We start from the raw sequence: 16,311 nt of genomic DNA on the forward strand, positions 1-16,311 counted from the left end.
CAGTATAGTGTAATATGCCAGTTATAATGTCCAGTATAGTGTAATATGCCAGTTATAATGTCCAGTATAGTGTAATATGTCAGTTATAATGTCCAGTATAGTGTAATATCCCAGTTATAATGTCCAGTATAGTGTAACATGTCAGTTATAATGTCCAGTATATTGTAATATGTCAGTTATAATGTCCAGTATAGTGTAATATCCCAGTTATAATGTCCAGTATAGTGTAATATGCCAGTTATAATGCCAAGTATAGTGTAACATGTCAGTTATAATGTCCAGTATAGTGTAACATATCAGTTATAATGTCCAGTATAGTGTAACATGTCAGTTATAATGTCCAGTATATTGTAATATGTCAGTTATAATGTCCAGTATAGTGTAATATCCCAGTTATAATGCCCAGTATAGTGTAATATGCCAGTTATAATGCCAAGTATAGTGTAACATGTCAGTTATAATGTCCAGTATAGTGTAACATGTCAGTTATAATGTCCAGTATATTGTAATATGCCAGCTATAATGTCCAGTATAGTGTAATATCCCAGTTATAATGTCCAGTATAGTGTAATATGCCAGTCATAATGCCAAGTATAGTGTAACATGTCAGTTATAATGCCAAGTATAGTGTAACATGTCAGTTATAATGTCCAGTATAGTGTAACATGTCAGCTATAATGTCCAGTATAGTGTAATATGCCAGTTATAATGTCCAGTATAGTGTAATATGCCAGTCATAATGCCAAGTATAGTGTAATATGCCAGTTATAATGTCCAGTATAGTGTAATATGCCAGCTATAATATCCAGTATAGTGTAATATGCAGTTATAATGTCCAGTATAGTGTAATATGCCAGTTATAATGCCCAGTATAGTGTAATATGCCAGTTATAATGTCCAGTATAGTGTAATATGCCAGCTATAATGTCCAGTATAGTGTAATATGTCAGTTATAATGCACAGTGTAGTGTAATATGCCAGCTATAATGTCCAGTATAGTGTAATATGCCAGTTATAATGCACAGTATAGTGTAATATGCCAGTTATAATGTCCAGTATAGTGTAATATGCCAGTTATAATGTCCAGTATAGTGTAATATGCCAGTTATAATGTCCAGTATAGTGTAATATGTCAGTTATAATGCCAAGTATAGTGTAACATGTCAGTTATAATGCCCAGTATAGTGTAATATGCCAGCTATAATGTCCAGTATAGTGTAATATGCCAGTTATAATGTCCAGTATAGTGTAATATGCCAGTTATAATGCCCAGTATAGTGTAATATGCCAGCTATAATGTCCAGTATAGTGTAATATGCCAGTTATAATGTCCAGTATAGTGTAATATGCCAGTTATAATGTCCAATATAGTGTAATATGCCAGTTATAATGTCCAGTATAGTGTAATATGTCAGTTATAATGCCAAGTATAGTTTAACATGTCAGTTATAATGCCAAGTATAGTGTAACATGTCAGTTATAATGCCCAGTATAGTGTAATATGCCAGCTATAATGTCCAGTATAGTGTAATATGCCAGTTATAATGTCCAGTATAGTGTAATATGTCAGTTATAATGCCAAGTATAGTGTAACATGTCAGTTATAATGTCCAGTATAGTGTAACATGTCAGTTATAATGTCCAGTATAGTGTAACATGTCAGTTATAATGTCCAGTATAGTGTAACATGTCAGTTATAATGTCCAGTATAGTGTAATATGCCAGTTATAATGTCCAGTATAGTGTAATATGCCAGTCATAATGCCAAGTATAGTGTAATATGCCAGTTATAATGTCCAGTATAGTGTAATATGCCAGCTATAATATCCAGTATAGTGTAATATGCAGTTATAATGTCCAGTATAGTGTAATATGCCAGTTATAATGCCCAGTATAGTGTAATATGCCAGTTATAATGTCCAGTATAGTGTAATATGCCAGCTATAATGTCCAGTATAGTGTAATATGTCAGTTATAATGCACAGTATAGTGTAATATGCCAGTTATAATATCCAGTATAGTGTAATATGCCAGTTATAATGCACAGTATAGTGTAATATGCCAGTTATAATGTCCAGTATAGTGTAATATGCCAGTTATAATGTCCAGTATAGTGTAATATGCCAGTTATAATGTCCAGTATAGTGTAATATGTCAGTTATAATGCCAAGTATAGTGTAACATGTCAGTTATAATGCCCAGTATAGTGTAATATGCCAGCTATAATGTCCAGTATAGTGTAATATGCCAGTTATAATGTCCAGTATAGTGTAATATGCCAGTTATAATGCCCAGTATAGTGTAATATGCCAGCTATAATGTCCAGTATAGTGTAACATGTCAGTTATAATGCCCAGTATAGTGTAATATGCCAGCTATAATGTCCAGTATAGTGTAATATGCCAGTTATAATGTCCAGTATAGTGTAATATGCCAGTTATAATGTCCAATATAGTGTAATATGCCAGTTATAATGTCCAGTATAGTGTAATATGTCAGTTATAATGCCAAGTATAGTTTAACATGTCAGTTATAATGCCAAGTATAGTGTAACATGTCAGTTATAATGCCCAGTATAGTGTAATATGCCAGCTATAATGTCCAGTATAGTGTAATATGCCAGTTATAATGTCCAGTATAGTGTAATATGTCAGTTATAATGCCAAGTATAGTTTAACATGTCAGTTATAATGCCAAGTATAGTGTAACATGTCAGTTATAATGCCCAGTATAGTGTAACATGTCAGTTATAATGTCCAGTATAGTGTAACATGTCAGTTATAATGTCCAGTATAGTGTAACATGTCAGTTATAATGCCCAGTATATTGTAATATCCCAGTTATAATGTCCAGTATAGTGTAATATGCCAGTTATAATGTCCAGTATAGTGTAATATGCCAGTCATAATGCCAAGTATAGTGTAATATGCCAGTTATAATGCCCAGTATAGAGTAATATGCCAGTTATAATGTCCAGTATAGTGTAATATGCAGTTATAATGTCCAGTATAGTGTAATATGGCAGTTATAATGTCCAGTATAGTGTAATATGTCAGTTATAATGTCCAGTATAGTGTAATATGTCAGTTATAATGCCAAGTATAGTGTAACATGCCAGCTATAATGTCCAGTATAGTGTAATATGTCAGTTATAATGCCAAGTATAGTGTAACATGCCAGCTATAATGTCCAGTATAGTGTAATATGTCAGTTATAATGTCCAGTATAGTGTAATATGCCAGTTATAATGTCCAGTATAGTGTAATATGCAGTTATAATGTCCAGTATAGTGTAATATGCCAGTTATAATGTCCAGTATAGTGTAATATGTCAGTTATAATGCCAAGTATAGTGTAACATGCTCATTATTATATGCTGTATAGTGTAATATGCCAGTTATAATGTCCAGTATAGTGTAATATGTCAGTTATAATGTCCAGTATAGTGTAACATGTCAGTTATAATGCCCAGTATAGTGTAATATGCTCATTATTATATGCTGTATAGTGTAATATGCCAGTTATAATGTCCAGTATAGTGTAATATGCCAGTTATAATGTCCAGTATAGTGTAACATGTCAGTTATAATGCCCAGTATAGTGTAATATGCCAGTTATAATGTCCAGTATAGTGTAATATGCCAGTTTTAATGTCCAGTATAGTGTAATATGCCAGTTATAATGCCAAGTATAGTGTAACATGTCAGTTATAATGTCCAGTATAGTGTAACATGTCAGTTATAATGTCCAGTATGTTGTAATATGCCAGCTATAATGTCCAGTATAGTGTAACATGTCAGTTATAATGCCCAGTATAGTGTGATATGCCAGTTATAATGTCCAGTATAGTGTAATATGCAGTTATAATGTCCAGTATAGTGTAATATGCCAGTTATAACGCACAGTATAGTGTAATATGCCAGTTATAATGTCCAGTATAGTGTAATATGCAGTTATAATGTCCAATATAGTGTAACATGACAGTTATAATGTCCGGTATAGTGTAATATGCAGTTATAATGCCCAGTATAGTGTAAAATATGCACAATATAATGTAATATGCCAGTACACAAAATAGGGAAAACAGAATAACCAGCGCAGATTATTCCCATAAATAGACTTTATTCCCATCTCTGTAACACAGAACACTGCGGCTTCCGCACTACGCTGTGTGACGTTGTAATACAGTGACATGTCCCTTCAGTGTATATATGTACAAGTGCCTGCGGTCGGAGATAATACGCAGAACAATCCTGGCATTCCACTTGTCGCTTCCAGACCACAGGTGGCCCCAGGTGAGCGCTTCCTGGCCCTGGTGTCCTTGGTAGAGAGAGGAAACCCGCTTCGGTCTGTCTCAGGTTTATCTGAACCCCCAGATGCAGTGTACAAAGCGTGCGTGACTTATAATGTTACTGTCCCCATCACTTTCTATAATTGTCCTCATTAATTTATATACTAGCGGAAAAATGACAACAGTACATATTACTTATGACAAAGGCAATGACTGAGAGGCAAACTGTGCATGTTTTCCAGATCTCCTTGATGTTCTTTGTTGCTGATTCATATGAGAATTATTATCTGTGGACCATAGGAGATGCAGCCAGTGTGGCGACTGGCTGGCGTGGCCTCACTTGGTATAATGGCACAGGGTGGCAGTTGCTTTCTATATACTTTTGTAGAACCACCAGTGAAAGATGGACTTTACCATACATCCCAAGCCGTCTACTTAAAGAGACACACGGTCATGGACCCTATGAGGTGCTGCAGTCCCAAAAAGCTCCATAGAATTTTGTTGATCACGTGATCATCTTCGGTGTCTCAACACAGCACAAGCTGACGTTCTTTTGGTATTCCGTATGAAGTCTTGTGAGTCTCAAAGAGGTCCTTCAGTTTCTCAACATAGAGAGAATGTAGAGATAAGATTTCCTCAGCAGAGGGGGACTCAGATTTCCCAACCGGGATAGGAGAGCCCACTGGGGAAGAGATACAATGGAGGAGTATAAAACAGTGGGGAAATATAAGAGGGGACTGGGACGTTCTTAAAAAGAAGAGATCAAACCAAACCAAAAACAAGATAGAAAGAAACTGTACGGTCAAAATATATTTTTCACTCATCAACCCCCCCAGAGCAGCAGAAGGAGGCAATTATTAACTATGGTAATATCTTGCTGTCCTACCACCAAGACCTGTTGAGTGGATTCTAAGATTAGATAGAGTTCTTAGATTACATACCCTCTCGCTTTTCCCTCTCTCAGTCCTGGTATCGCTAGCTGAATGACTCACAGAGTTCCAACTCTCCGATCCGGTGGGAATTTAGGTTTTATATAATAATATGGGGAGATGTTTCTCCCCACCTGGGTGGTGGTTACATGAGACCTGCTCTTGGCTATTAATTGGCCACCACTGACAATGATGTCCTTTGCATGGGCCTCAATTGGCTTATATAACCATGATAAAACCCTCTGTTACTTCTTTGTACCTGAGAACTTGGCTGGGTATCACCAGCGGGAGGAGAGATCAGGAGACTACAGCTGACTCTTTGAGTGGATACGTATTGTCAGAGTGTTGGGCCCTATGACAAGCATATCACCCCTGAGATCCATAGCACAGGCGAGTATGAAGGCGGCTGCTTCACACATGCGTTATACTATACCAGTCTGAAGGAAAGGGGAAAACCCACTAGCTAGGGCCTTGTCCATTGCTTTGTGATGAGGTTGGATTTTCCTGTAGGTCATGAATGGCCAATCCAACATCTGCCTTGTCTATCGCATATGTGACTTCTGCATGCGCTGTAATGACTGTGGACTGCCACCATAGTCTACTCTGATCCCTGTTTTGGTGTCACAAAGGGGTCCTACAGCCATGTTACATGGGATTAAGAATGGTGGTAGCTTCCAAACGGGTCTAACTTGGACACAAATGTAAGGCAAAGTAAGCACTTACCCACAGTATACACTGGCCTTCTGTGTGGGAGCAGCCCCCAGCTGTACTGGAACACACCACGCCCATGGAACAGAGGAACCGCAAGTCCCACAGTCCTTTGCATCTTCTCCTGCATGGTACGGAGTAGAGATCCTGGAGGGTTGCTCACCTGATAGTAGAGGTCGTTTTCCCCGAACGATAAAACTGGGACGAGGTATGCTCTGATAGGGGAAAGAGAAATAGTGGTCACCTTGGCTCAGAGGATGTGTGAAACCTCCCCTGCCTCTCCCTGCCTTCCTGTTTCCTTACCCATGGGTTAGGGCTAGCTTAATGAACCCAGTCCTCCTCAGTATTCGAAGGGTCAGCTCTCCAGGCTTTGCATCCAGAGCCTCAGGAGGACCTCCAACTGCAATCACCAAAGCCTGCCCTCCAGCCTTCTGTGAGAGGAGGTGAGAAGCACTGTCCTTGTCGGAGGACACAAGACCTGGAACAACATGGTTAAAGCTTCATGTTAAGAAAGAAGAATTTTTCATGAGTCCATGAAGCTTAGATGCACAATTACCAAACACATGGTTGGAGACACTGCATTTGGATCGGGACTAGGGTGGCTATGGAGACCATATGAGTTGGCTATGGAGACCATATGAGTTGGCTATGGAGACCATATGCGGTGGCTATGGAGACCATATGCGGTGGCTATGGAGACCATATGAGTTGGCTATGGAGACCATATGCGGTGGCTATGGAGACCATATGAGGTGGCTAGGGAGACCATATGAGTTGGCTATGGAGACCATATGAGTTGGCTATGGAGACCATATGAGGTGGCTATGGAGACCATAAGAGGTGGCTATGGAGACCATATGAGTTGGCTATGGAGACCATATGCGGTGGCTATGGAGACCATAAGAGGTGGCTATGGAGACCATATGAGTTGGCTATGGAGACCATATGCGGTGGCTATGGAGACCATATGAGGTGGCTATGGAGACCATACTCTAAAATGAGGTGTGTTGGCCCCGTTTGCATGGAGTGCCAAGGCCATTGTCTGCATCTTTGGACATCTGGAGGCTTAGTAATATCGGCCATCCTACATTACCTCAGGGTCACTTAGATGACCGATGTTGACACAGATGACCAAGGATGCATCTTTGGACCCAGCAGCAGATCACAGAAGCCATTGAGATGCATCTATTTACACCTTTGGCCAAACTTTAGCTTACTACTCCCACCACCACCCGCACACACCAATACCGACTATCTGGATCCTCAGGTGAGTGTCTGGAGGTGGCGTCTTAGAAGTTCTACACCTGCTGCTTGCATTAAGTTTAGTAAGGATGTCATCCTCAGGACATACTGCTCACCTTGGTTATTACTACTGTAGCAATCTTTAAAAAACCTTGTCTAGAAATGACCTGTCCTGTATGTTACTTTTTCCCTGATTGGTTCCTTCTCAGAGGGAGATGTAAAACAGAAGCCCATAGGCTTCTATTTGGGCAGCAACACCTAAAGATGGCATTTCCCACTGTGTACAAGCTCCAGAATGTATTGCAAAACGCAGAACATCTTATTGTTTAATACATCGCACCCTGTGAAACAATAAGAGAGTGGAAGGGAAACAGAGAGTGTCACAGAGATAACGAAGAGGGAGAGAGAGCAATAGAGTAACATAAGTTATGAGAGCATGACAGTTATAGGGAATGAGAGACAGAGAGAGAGAGAGAGAAAGTAAGTGAGTTGTAGCACCCCAAAAACATACCTCCCAACAGTCCCGATTTTAGCGGGCCAGTCCCGATTATCAGGGCCTGTCCCGCTGTCCCACCCGCGGGTGGCAGTGTCATACCCTCCAACATTTTTAGGGCAGAAATCGGTACACCTACTGAAAGGGGGCGTGGTCATGGATAAATGGGGCGTGGTTATGCCCCCTTTCCGAATGCATACTTTAAAAAAAAAAAAATGCAGGAGAGGGGGGGGGGGGGGGGGGAGTCTAGCCATGATGCTGCCTGCATCACACTACAATACACTACACGCTGCCTGCATCACAATACACTACACGCTGCCTGCATCACACTACAATACACTACACGCTGCCTGCATCACACTACAATACAGTACACATGCCCTCCTCGGTGATCGGCAGGACAGGGCGATGTGGTGTCAGCTCCAAGGAGAATCCGTTGTCCAGCTCTGCCAGGTCCTCGAGAGCGCCCAGGCCCCCGGGGAAGGGATCTGCTGCTGCTGAGGGGGAACCTTGTCCAGGCGGCTGCTGCTCCCGGGGGGAAGAGGACGGAAAACGGAACTTGTAAAAGTCCTGCCAGTCCTCGTCAAACTGGGCGAGTGGTGCCGCCACCTCCATGCCGGGGTCCAAGGGGAGCGGGGTACTTAGAATGGGGCGCTACGACAGCTGGTCTGTTGCCCCAGGACGCTCGCTCCCAACACAGTCCTGTGTTGCAGAAAACCGGTACATTCGGTACAAACTGATTTTGCCGGTACAGACTGTTAAAAAACGGTACTGTACCGGCAAAATCGGTACAGTTGGAGGGTATGCAGTGTCCCGCGGTGTGGGGGGGCTGTTGGGAGTCCCCCCCTGTCAGCTGCTAAGCAGCGGGGAATAAACACTGTGCGCACAGCGTCTATTCCCGCAGCCAGGGGGCTGGGGGCATGGCTAGAGGTTTACAGAGCCTCTGGGTCATGCCCCCATAGCGGCAAAATGGGGGCGTGGCCTCGCGGGAGAGCCACGAGTATAGGCCACGCCCCCGAATTAGGCCACGCCCCCGAAAATTTCGGCGCGCATACGGCGCGCAGCAGCAGCGTCCCGCCTGCTGTACTCGCAAAGTTGGGAGGTATGCAAAAATAAATATTGGGACTGTTTTTTGGAAGCAATGTACAGGAATGTGTATGATTATCAGTTGTTTTGTTATGGAAAACATCCATGTGCTTTATTTATTCTGCTGCCTCATTTCAGGGACACTCTGGGTACTGCAGAGGTAACTTCTTCTCTCATGTGTCCACATGTATAGCAGGCACTTCCTAGTGCACGGATTGGCTCAGGAAGCTGGCTACACATGCACAGGAGGAGATGAGGAGTTTATAGAAAGTGAAAGTAAAGAGAGGACAGAGTCAGCCAGCATATGGAGAGAGCATGGGTGCTGAGTGATAGCTGTTGGAGCAGTCAGCATTACAAGGAGCAAGGGCACTGGCCTCTCATGAAGACAGCCAGCTAAGCTGCAGAGAAAGACTTTGGGAGGCCCTGGAGATTATCTGATCCCTCCATAGCCACAGTGAGTGAAGCTATAAGGTACAGTAGTGCTGAGAGGTGATGAGCACCCTGGCTGCTGTGAGTAATACCCCTTTTACACCAAAAACCCTGGTCTTTGAACGCTGGAGTTTCCAGGGTCTGACTCTGCTTTATACCCCATTTACACAGCACTTTGACCTGGGTCGGACCTGGGTCTACACCATTTACACCTAACCTGGGTCAGCCCTGCCTTTCCTCGTGGATGTCGTTAAAAATGTTTGCTCGTTGCCAAGGGGGTTATAAAATATATATAGGATGAGGGAGGGGGGGTACCTGTCAGCCTGAGGTCGGTAGGGATGATGTGCGCCGCTGCTGCTGTACCTCCCCCCGCAGCCGCGAAGTTCCTGCGGCGAATGGACAGTCAGTGGCGGGGGTCCCTCTGGCGCATGGGAACTAGTACTGACTGTCCATTCGCCGCAGGGACCGGCTGCCAGGGTGAGGTACAGCAGCAGTGGCGCACATCAACCCTACCGACCTCAGGCTGACAGGTACCCCTCAGCAGCCGCAGGGACCCCCCTCCTCCCGCAGCAGTGGCGCACATCAACCCTACCGACCTCAGGCTGACAGGTACCCCTCAGCAGCCGCAGGGACCCCCCTCCTCCCGCAGCAGCGGCGCACATCTTCCCCAGCGCTGTAAATGAGTGTGAGATGGTCACAGGGAGCCAAAGTGAGTGTGAAATGGTCACAGGGAGCCAGAGAAAGTGTAAGATGGTCTCAGGGAGCCAGGGTGAGTGTGAGATGGTCTTGGGGAGCCAGAGTGAGTGTGAGATGGTCCCAGGGGGCCAAAGTGAGTGTGAGAGAGTTACAGGGAACCAGAGTGAGTGTGAGATTAATCTGATCACAGGCAGCCAGAGTGAGTGTGAGATGATCAGAGGAAGCCAGAGTGAGTGTGAGATTAATTTTATCACAGGGACCAGAGTGAGTGTGAGATGATCACAGGGACCAGAGTGAGTGTGAGATGGTCATAGGAAGCCAGAGTGAGTATGAGATTAATCTGATCACAGGGAGCCAGAGTGAGCATGAGATTAATCTGATCACAGGGAGCCAGAGTGAGTGCGAGATGGTCACAGGAAGCCAGAGTGAGTGTGAGATTAATCTGATCACAGGGACCAGAGTGAGTGTGAGAGGATCACAGGGACCACAGTGAGTGTGAGATGATCACAGGGACCAGAGTGAGTGGAGAGGGTTACAGAGAGTGTGATGATGACACATACTGCCACTCATGATGTACTCCCGGAAGAAGGGGATCCGGAACCAGGCAGGCAGCATCAGGAGATGGGGAGTGATTCCTGGGAAGAGACTGGAGAATCCTGTACCCTCAGTGCAAAAATTCCCAAATGCTCCAACCACAAGAACCCCGTGAGGATGGAATCCAAAGATGTAATTATGGCCAGGGTCCAGCGGGGCCGTCCGTACCAACTGCAAGAGGGTACAAAGTCATTATTTATTTACTAACTTCAAGGAAAGGTACTTGTGTATTTTGGCGGCGCCCATCGCATCGCATACCATAACACATACGATGGTATGCGATGCGACGCGATATCGTACGATAGTGCACGATGGCATACAATTTTGAAATTGTATGCCATTGTGCATGGCATACGATGCATACGATGCAATGCGATTAAACATTGTATAAGCACCCTAATGGTTGCTTATACAATGTTAAGCACCCTAATGGGTGCTTACAATGTTAAATGAACCCCCACGCCACCCCCCCACTATAAACGTGAACCCGAAGCGTGGCGAGCGCAGCGAGCCCGCGAGGGGCGGCGGTACGCGTCCTACGACCTTTTCATACCCCCACTATCCACGTCGGCGTGGAGTTGAGAATAGAATAGTGTGGCGAGCGCAGCGAGCCACCGAGCCCGAAGCGTGGCGAGCGCAGCGAGCCCCGCGAGGGGACGCGGATACCTTCACAGGTAAACGCGTCCCCTCGCGGGCTTCACAGGTGTCCGCGTCGCCACGGACACCTGTGAAGCCCGCGAGGGGACGCGTATAACTGTGAAGGTATCCGCGTCCCCTCGCGGGGCTCGCTGCGCTCGCCACGCTTCGGGCTCGGTGGCTCGCTGCGCTCGCCACACTATTCTATTCTCAACTCCACGCCGACGTGGATAGTGGGGGTATGAAAAGGTCGTAGGACGCGTACCGCCGCCCCTCGTGGGCTCGCTGCGCTCGCCACGCTTCGGGTTCACGTTTATAGTGGGGGGTGGCGTGGGGGTGCATTTAACATTGTAAGCACCCATTTGGGTGCTCAAAAGCACCCTTTAGGGTGCTTATACGATTTTTGGTCGTATAGGGGGTCAAAATCGCGTCGCATCGCATCGCATGCCATCGGGTGCATGGCATGCGATGCGATGCGATCTGTTCGTCGTACGACGGACATCGGGGGCGCCGCCAAAATACACAAGTACCCAAGGAAATTCCCATGTTGTCTCATTAGTTCCTCGCTGCTGTAAAACTACAAGTCCCAGCATTCCTGACTTATCCGCCAAAAATATATCTGGAGACCCACAGGTTCCCACGGACACATACATATCCCACAGTGTACAATGCTGCAACTTGGAAAACTCTATATTTTATTTACTATGGGCAATAACCAATCAGATGTCAGCTATCACTGATCCACTGCACCTTAGGCACTGAAATAGCTGATTGGTGCGAATCAGCACCAAAGCCAGTGCAGCCTGAGACATCTGCTGGCATTGGCTAGGCAGATCAAAGCTAGCTGCTGATTGGCTCCCGTGGATGAGCTTTTCTAACATGTGTCATAGATTATCCTGTTGTACTCACTGTGATAGGGAAGTAATCAGCAAAGTACTTCCACACGGTCCAGCTCCGCACCCACTCCGACCTCCGACCCCCTCGGGATGGGGTGTCCCAATCTAAATACAGCCAGACCGTATACAGGAGGACTAGGGACCAATATTGTGAGCAAACCAGCAGGATGTATAGAATGATGGAGCACTGAGCTAGAGGGAGAGAGGAACATACTGCTGTAATACTTTACTAGGCGCTGCAGAACCCTTGTTGCGCCATATAACTAATATATAATAATAATAATACTTTAATTTTTACTGATGAATAATTTAGGAAAAAACACAATGCAGACCTACGAGTGGAGTTGACTTGAGTGCCAATTTCCCTAAGGTACACATTCAATGCATGAGCAAATAGCTTCATGAGTAAGGTGTCTGACTGCTATATAGAAGGTCATGGGGTTGAAGCCTGGGTATGATAATATTTTGAAATGTTGACTGTTACAATAAACTACTACTGCTCCCGCATGACTGGAGACACTGCCATTGTTTAGGAACATTGTATATCGCACCGGTTTTACAGCTATCTATGTAAACATTAAGCTACTTTGTACAGAAGAACTTATTCTGGTTGACTCGCAAGGCTGATGCATTCGCAGCCTTGCGAGTCCCCCAGATGCTTGCAGGTCCGCCCCCCCCCCTCGCACACTGGGTTCACACGAACAGCTGCGAATGGGTGTTTAACATAAACATTTATTCGCAGGCTATGGGAAAACACCCACATCATTTGATGCGAAGGTGCATGCATATCTTAAGGTACCCATACACGGTCTGTTAAACGGATCCGTTTGGGTCTTAATTAGCATGCATCGTATCGGATCGCATGCCTAGTGCATGCCTAGTGCATGCAATGCGATCCGATACGATGTTTAGCTAGTACAAAAATGTGCAGCACATACTTTTTGTACCGTACTATGTGATGCGCGGGAGCGCGCATCGCATAGTACAAAACGGACGGTCCGGGAACGGACCGTCTATGGGTACCTTCAGTGCCTCTCTCTAAGTGACCCCCCGCACCCGCATCACTGGGCGATTTCCATGGGAGTAAATATACTAAAGCTTATAAAAATGAAAAAGCGTACCTCCCAACATTCTCACGTGGCTGATCCGCACTTGCCGAAATGGGGGCGTGGCCTATGCCAAAGGGGGCTTGGTCTCGCAGGGATGCAAGGGCCACAAGCCACGCCCCTGCTTTCCGTCACTATGGGGGCATGGGCGGCACTGTGTAAGCTGCTACCATTCCCACCAGCCCATTTGCTACACTGAATACACGTGTGTTTATGTCGACATATTACCTGTCGACCCAATGCAGATCTACCATACGATGCCGACCTGTTAACTATCTACCAATACATTGTTGATCTATCATTCAGATACCATTGTCAAGTCAATCTATATATGTGTTGACCTTAAGGACCGTTGACCTTTTCATCTGTTGATCTTTTGTACCTGACGACATAATGCACGTCGACAGTATGGAGTCGACCTAGACTACCAAACAATACCGTCAATCTATCATCCTGAACCATAATGAATACTGGCAGCCAACACGGCTGTACTAAATATAATGTTATAGCCTAGGGCTGCACTTCGTCTGCAGGAGAGAGAGCGCTGCCTGGCTGGGGCTGTTTGAATTTGTTTAATCTGGTTGCCGGGGGAAACCATGCAACAAGTAAGAACGATTAAATGGGACAAGCCGCTCTGTAATACAGCAAACCGCGGGGGGACTTTGCATAACATATCTCATGTCCAAGTATAAATCAGACAACATCACACATCAATAAGACAACTCAGAAATGCAGGTGAATATAAAATGCTTTATGGCTGAGTCTTAGGGCCTGATTCAGGACCGCCCGCTAATCAGCGGTCGTTCGCTGCTTAATGAGTGGCTTTACACCAAACGCCTAGACATTGTAAACCTTTGATTAGGAATGGCTGCCGAACATCGATGATTTAAAAATGACCACATGGTTACCCACCATCGAAGGAGCTATTGAATACTTTGTTTTATTTTTTTCATCCGGGTATTGGGACAGGAAGCTTAGCACCGCCCCTTAACACCTGTAAAACCACGCCCCTGAATCCTCATTGGCCTACAATTCACTGAACATTAAAGTGACCATCGATGGGTGAAACTATCGATGGTTCCCTTACAAACTGAGGTTATCCATTAATGGTACCATCGATCGGAATGGACAGGGTCGGCAGTCAAAAGGTCGACATGAGTTTTTCAAAAAATGTGGTGTCTTGGTCGACATATGTCGACAAGGACACCGTATAAGTATCCCGCTGCGCTCGGCACACTATTTGGTACTTGTGTATTATCACGGCGCCCATCGCATCGCATACCACTAAATAAGGTATGCGATGGCATGCGATGGACCCGATTTCAGCCTTCTCCCGGGCTGAGTATACAATTTTAAAGTTGCGTCGCATCGCATGCCATTATAATGAGGGGCGGCGGTACGCATCCTCGGACCTTTTCATACCCCCACTATCCACGTCGGCGTGGAGTTGATTTTATAAAGTGTGGCGAGGGCAGCGAGCCACCGAGCCCGAAGTGTGGTGAGCGCAGCGAACCCCGCGCGGGGACGCGCATAACTTCACAGGTATACGCGTCCCCGCGTGGGGCTCCCTGCGCTCGCCACACTATATAAAATGAACTCCACGCCGACGTGGATAGTGGGGGTATGAAAAGTTCGGAGGACGCGTACCGCTGCGCTCGCCACACTTCGGGATGGCGTTCATAGTGGGGGGCCGTTAACAATGTGGGGGCATTTAACATACTAATTACCCATATACAATAAAAAATCGGGTCGGGGGGGCATTTAACATGGTAAGAAGGCATCTGGGTGCCTGTACAATTAAAAATCGGGTGAGATCGCATCGCATCGCATGCGATCATATCGCATGCGATGCGATTTTTCATTGAACAATGCCCTGCGATGGAAATCGTGGGCGCCGTGATAATACACAAGTACCCACTATTTTATTCCCATTCTATGCCCATATGGATAGTAAAGTATGAACCAAGTCGGGCTACACCCAAAAAACATGTCCACATCAACCTTAAGCTTGTGTCGGCCATCTGTCATTGTCGACCTAAGGAATGTCAACCATTCTTAGGTGTCAACCTAGTCACTGTCGACCAACAGTGGTCGACCTTGAAATTGTCGACACAGTGGCCAGATACCTGTAAAATGACATGGACTGATACTTGGTGGTACTTTTTCTTTCTCCACTTTATCTCTCTCCAAGCTTTGATACACCCCCCCCCCCCCCCCCCCCAAAAAATTAATTTCCAAAGAATCTGCAAAGAGGTGCAATATGCTGCAGAATTTACCCATTGCCAGGAATGACACCGTCCACTGTAAGACAGCCGCCGTCTGCAGCCTCCTGCTCATTGGGATCTTGAGGGGGGCGAACTGGACCCACATTCTTTTAGAAAAGGGTTCTGCAGGGCTGATAGAGCAAATGAGTGAGGGTGAGGGGAATAGCAGGGGGTGCAATAGATGGGGAATACGGGAGTGGCACACACAGGACACGGGGTAGGGAGACAAGGAGAGGCCTGCCAGGCAGAGGATGTGCCACCTCATTGCCCGCTCATATATACTGTACTGTCATGTGTTGCCCAACGTCTGGGGTCAGCCAGTCTGGACCATCGGGGTGGGGTACACACCTCCTCCCTGCAGATTGTCATTGGCTGCCTGTTGCAGCCTGTGAGGGGATTTTGAGCAATCGCTGGGTCTCTGGGAGATTGGCACAGGCTGGAAATCATTGAGAAAAGACTTGAGGCAGCGCCAAGGGGGGTGTAGGTCATAGAAATGAGATATACTAGTGCTTCTGTGAACTTAAACAGTAGCTCTTGTGGAACTACATGTCCCAGCATGCTAGCCCCTTAGGCCGTATAAGGGCCCATTTATCATTGATTTTTTGCAGCAAAATTCTCAGAAAACACCCATTTATGTTTTAAGTAGAAGGGACCCCAGCAGGAATCTCTGATACCTGCTGTTAGCCCTCCCGTCCCGCCAGCAGCGGCAGCCCCTATAGATTTCTATGGGGGGATGCGATGCTGTCCGATGTACAAATGTCCGGAATGCAGAGAGCCCTGCGTGTGCTGCTTAATGCAAGCCACCAATAGGATCGCATATCGCAATGCGATCCTAGGCGCTAAGGTCCCGCCACGGTCCTCTGGATGGAGATGGCTGAAATGGGGGTGAGTCATATGACATCAACTGCCCGCCCCAAGCGTTCACAGGTGTCCGGTGGTCTG

At 45.6% G+C, this 16,311-nt stretch overlaps 1 protein-coding gene across 1 annotated transcript; it reads right to left on the reverse strand.

Moving 5' to 3' along the window:
* Positions 1–4,101: 4,101 nt before the first annotated feature.
* LOC146075828 (2-acylglycerol O-acyltransferase 2-like) lies at positions 4,102–15,628 on the reverse strand. The gene is made up of 6 exons (XM_083185465.1): positions 15,382–15,628; positions 12,013–12,191; positions 10,434–10,638; positions 6,231–6,405; positions 5,943–6,142; positions 4,102–4,972 (listed from the first exon to the last, which is right to left on the reverse strand). Exons 1-6 carry the CDS (start codon positions 15,473–15,475, stop codon positions 4,818–4,820), a joined length of 1,008 nt encoding a protein of 335 aa, XP_083041591.1. The 5' UTR covers positions 15,476–15,628; the 3' UTR covers positions 4,102–4,817.
* Positions 15,629–16,311: the final 683 nt, after the last annotated feature.

Source organism: Crinia signifera, chromosome 4 (genome assembly GCF_055691185.1).
Source record: "Crinia signifera chromosome 4, ASM5569118v1, whole genome shotgun sequence".
NCBI classification, from domain to species: Eukaryota; Metazoa; Chordata; class Amphibia; order Anura; family Myobatrachidae; genus Crinia; species Crinia signifera.